Source organism: Solanum tuberosum, unplaced genomic scaffold, assembly GCF_000226075.1.
Source record: "Solanum tuberosum cultivar DM 1-3 516 R44 unplaced genomic scaffold, SolTub_3.0 scf00003, whole genome shotgun sequence".
NCBI classification, from domain to species: domain Eukaryota; kingdom Viridiplantae; phylum Streptophyta; class Magnoliopsida; order Solanales; family Solanaceae; genus Solanum; species Solanum tuberosum.
The window spans coordinates 2,637,622-2,642,759 of record NW_006238929.1 but is presented as its reverse complement, the minus strand read 5'-3'; the positions used below and the strand labels follow the sequence as shown (position 1 = coordinate 2,642,759).

Genomic DNA, 5,138 nt, shown 5'->3' with positions numbered 1-5,138 from the left:
GATTATGAGAGTTGCTATACGTATAATGATGTAATTATGTTGTAAGATGGACTTAGGGAAGATTATTGAGGGTAAAGGGTTAAGAATTCCCTTCTGAGAATGTAAGAGGACTATAAAAATCAAAGAAAATGACGTTTTAATAAATCTCGTCGACCAAATCGGCGATCGGGAGGTCTCCTTGCTATAATAGTTGGAAAGTCATGCAATGGGACTTTAGATCGCCCAAATAGAACGAAATTTAAGGTTTTAGGGACATTAAGCTTGACCCAAGGGTTAATGAATCGCCAAACTTAATCTGAAGGTTGCTGGATGGAGAAAAATACGGCAACAAAAAAATCCTTTTCTTTTTTCTTCTCTCTCGTTGAAAGCTCACTAAAAAATTCTCTCTTATATGCTAATGTCTTTTAACTACAAATACTAATGAGAAATTGAATAATTCTCTCAAATCATCCTATTTATAGAATAATATTTTTTTCCTAAAGGTAAAACCAACTCCAAATAGGACTAAAATTTTAATAATTTTCCAAATAGGATTGGGAACCAAAAAAGAGAAAAACTACAATCCTTTTCCAAATAGGATTAAGTCGTGGTCCTTTGACTGGGACATGGGACATGTGCCATAGCCCAACAAAATAAAGTGTAGCTTTGATGTTAAGGGTATAACGAGAATAAAATGGGTAGAAATTGTCAATATTGCCTCAACCATCCATGTGAAATGACTTAATTGTCTCTGCTTTGCACATTCTGCTCACAAGCTTTCCGCCCAAAAATCTTTTCCCTATTATCATATATTACTAAAAGTTGGAACAAAAAAAAGTTGAAAGTTAAAATACCAAAATAATCCTATAAAGTTGAGTTACTATAATAGTACTATATATATATATAGCAAATTTAAGTTGCATTTTAATTTCAACATTGAGTGTTATTTTAATTATTGTAATTATAGGTTACCAATGAAAGAATAATAAAGAGTAAAGACATAAAGACACAATCAAAGTTACCCCGTATTTGCATAAAGACACCTTAACTTTCAAAGTGTCCTATCACCCCACAAAACTATTTAATATCATTGTAAATGGGCCATTTTGACCCATTTCCTCATCTGGATTGTTACCACGCACATGAGGCGCGTCATTCCGTGTTTTCACTGCCATGGACCAATTTAAAAGTGCCACATGTCATTTTCTTTCTTTATTATTAATTATTTAATCAATTTATGTCATCTTCCCCAATTCTAAACCCAAAATAGCCGTTGATAGCCCTAATTTTTTGATTTCATGGTTTTTTTCATAGCAAGATCAACGTTGGTTCTCTCTGTTTGACAACTTCATCATCTTCCCCAAGAAAATAAGGTAGGAATTCGTTATATCTTTTAATTTCCAGTATAAAACGTTAATTTGAAGTTTTTTATGGTTTAATTTCTTCTGAATTTTTGTTCACCAACAACAAAACATGATCGGGAAACAAAACCCGACCCTCAATTTGTAAATACAATAAGGAACTACTACCAAAATCTTGAAATAATTGTGAAGTAGACAATAAATCAAAAGAACACGACAATAAAGACAATCTTGAAACAACTAAAGCAGGTCGAAAAACAGAGGAACTAAAAGGAATCTGATAAGAAAGAAGGAAAAGAAAAATCAAAAAACTAAAACATAAAAAGAAAAAAAAGACCTTACAGAGAAGAAATAAATTTAGAAGAAGAAAAGGAAAAGGAAAGTTGAGAAATAAGAAAAGAAAAGGAAAAACGACTTTCTACAAAGAACAGGGTTGGGTCGGGTTGAATTCTATCATAGGGAGTGAGCAACACGCGCGACTATATAGATGAGGGAATGGGTCAAAATGGCTCATTTACAAAGATATTAAATAGTTATGTGGGTAATAGGACACTTTGAAAGTTAAAGTGTCTTTATGCAAATACGAGACAACTTTGATGGTGTATTTATGTCTTTTCTCAATAATAAACTAAAAAACTTTTGATTTCCTTCCGTTACCAATTTAACTAGATAATGAATCATCTTATTTGTTATCTTAAATTTTTCTCACTAATCAACTTATTATAAATGGAATAATCAACCCCTTCCCGACTCCTCATTAGAAGAAATAATAAAGAAAAGTTGAAGATTTCTACAAAGGTTTGTTCATTTTATTTGGTCGTTTTCTATGATTGTTCATAAAAATATATATTCCTCTTCGTGTATTTTTAAGCACTATCCAATTTTTCTTTTATTGTGCTTCTTTGTCTTTGTCAAATAATTATAATGAGCTTAATCTCTATAATGAGGAACCTCAAAAATCATTGTCAAGGATCCTTGCTTCTATATAAGCTTTCAGAGTTTCCAGATGAATCCATACGCTTGTACCTAATAATATCAAAATGTTACTCATTCTACACTTTAACTACCTAACCATTTTTCGTTGTTTGATTTTATAGATTCAGACAATATATAATCATTTGTCATTTAACAAAGAAGTCATTTGAAAACTTGAATTATTCATGAATTTCAGCCTGCATTATTTCACTTTGAACGTTTTGTTATTCATTTCTACTATCAGTGTGTTATTTTGTTAGGACATACGTGCAAAGCACGTGTCTGAGAACTAGTAAATCATGAAGTGGTCAGTGCGATACCTTAAAACAAGTATTAAGGTTTCTAAAAATGATTATACCAAAGTCCAATAAAAGTCAGAAAATGGCTTAGTAACAAAAAGAGAAAACGTTACGTGCAACCAAAAATAGGATAATCATTGTTAATACTAAGTCAACATAGAGTTATGAAGTTGATGAGTATCTTTATTACTAGGTTGAAAGATATTCATGGCTAGTGCTTCACTGACTAGTGAGGACCATTTAATGTGTCTCAGTTGGTGGGCCTTTGTTTACCTGATTTACATGTGAGGTTGGTGAAATGCATCATCAACCTATTATTGGTGTTGGCATCAATATACACTGCTTAACTAATGCTTTTAATGTTTTTAGTTGGAACTCAATAATATAAATATGTGCACACATGTTTATGATTATTTGTTGAAGCTTTCGTGTGTGTGCTGTTTTCTTTATTCTTTTCTTTATATATACAGACTCAGACATGTTTATCAATATTTATATATTGAGTGTAAGTAGGAGTGGTGTTTAAAGAGGGTGTCATTAGTACACTAATAGTGGAGGCTAAGAAAAGTAGAGGGCTATCTTTATTAGAGAAATAAACTATGTAAAAGAAAGGGGGCAGAATGTGTAGTACCCTTCTTATATATTTGATTCTTGTTCATTAACTCTTCTTATACCACCCCCTCACAAAATTGTTTTACTCTTTCTTCCTTGTGGCTAGGGATACTAGACAAATAACAATGGTGACCAAGAAACCAAAAGTTGTGATAATAGGTGCAGGAATGGCGGGTCTTACAGCAGCTAACAAGCTGTACACAAGTGCAAGCTCTAAAGAATGTATAGAGCTTTGTGTTGTGGAGGGTGGTAATAGGATTGGTGGAAGGATTATAACTTCAGAGTTTGTTGGGAGTAGAATTGAGATGGGTGCTACTTGGATCCATGGAATTGAGGGTAGCCCTGTTTACAAGATAGCTCAAGAGATTAACTCACTTCATTCAGAGAAGCCTTGGGAGTGTATGGATGAGTTCTTGGATGACCCATTGACAATAGCTGAAGGAGGTTATCACCTCAATTCTTCTCTTGTTGACCCCATATGTAACCTTTTCAAGAATCTGATGGAGTTTGCTCAAGGGAAACCTAATGTCCAATTTCCTCAAAGTAACATAGGGAATCTTAGTATTGGTTCTTTCCTAAGGAAAGGGCTTGATGCTTACTGGGGTTCAATAAAAGAAGAAGAGGAAACACTGGGGTTTGATAACTGGACAAGAAAATCACTGGAGGAAGGTATTTTTGCAATGCTTGAGAACACACAAAGGACTTACACATCAGCTGGTGATTTGGAGACTCTAGATTTTAATGCAGAAAGCGAGTATCGTATGTTTCCAGGGAAAGAGATAACCATTGCCAAAGGTTACTCGACTATAGTTGAATCTTTGGCATCTGTTCTGCCAGCTGGTATGATTCAATTAGGCCGAAAGGTCACAAAAATTGAATGGCAACCTGATGATGGTGAAAACTGTGATGTTACTAAGCCAGTAAAGATACATTTTTGTGATGGATCAATCATGTATGCTGATCATGTGATTGTGACAGTTTCACTTGGTGTTCTAAAACAAGGGATTGGCGATAATACTGGTATGTTTAGTCCTGTACTACCTAGATTTAAGACTGAAGCAATCTCAAGGCTTGGTTTTGGTGTTGTTAACAAACTATTCTTGCAACTAAGTCCAAACAGGGATGAAGCTATGAAGTTTCCCAACTTGCAGATGGTGTTTCATCAGTCAGACTCAAAACTAAGGCATCCAAGAATCCCCTGGTGGATGAGGAGGACAGCTTCTTTATGTCCTATCTATGGAACTTCAAATGTTCTATTGTCATGGTTTGCAGGGAAAGAGGCTCTTGAGCTTGAATCACTTAGTGATGAAGAGATCATTGATGGATTCTCAACAATGATCTCCAATTTACTCGAAAACTCAAAAAACAATACCCATGACTTGTGCAATGGGCATGCAAACTCAGCCATCAAATTTGACAAGGTTTTAAAGACTCAATGGGGTACTGATCCACTCTTCTTGGGATCATATAGTTATGTGGCAGTTGGTTCAAGTGGAGATGATCTGGATAGTATGGCTGAGCCATTGCCAAAAAGGAGCAATCATAGTTTTAATTCCCCTCCACTTCAAATTCTATTTGCAGGGGAAGCAACACATAGAACTCATTATTCAACAACTCATGGTGCTTACTTTAGTGGCCTAAGAGAAGCCAACAGGCTCCTTCAGCACTACCACTATATTGATATATGAAAAATGTTTGTTGCCATAGAAACTAGGCAGGTTTTTCTTACTTATTGCCTTTTTCTTTTCTATTTTATAATATTATTTTCTATAATTATTTGGAGAAAGATGTTTGTTATTAATTCCTCTGTGTGATTGCAATTTGAGGGAGAAATGAGCAACTGTAATAGAGGTTGAGAAGGAAAGTAAAAGGGGGGGGGGGGGGGGGGGGGGGGGCATTTTTCTTATTTTAG

At 34.5% G+C, this 5,138-nt stretch overlaps 1 protein-coding gene across 1 annotated transcript; it reads left to right on the top strand.

Annotated features, from left to right (window-relative positions):
• Nucleotides 1-2,978: 2,978 nt before the first annotated feature.
• On the top strand, nucleotides 2,979-5,097 carry LOC102603548 (probable polyamine oxidase 5). Its single transcript, XM_006338127.2, has one exon. The coding sequence runs from the start codon at nucleotides 3,352-3,354 to the stop codon at nucleotides 4,912-4,914; it is 1,563 nt and encodes a 520-aa protein (XP_006338189.1). The 5' UTR covers nucleotides 2,979-3,351; the 3' UTR covers nucleotides 4,915-5,097.
• Nucleotides 5,098-5,138: the final 41 nt, after the last annotated feature.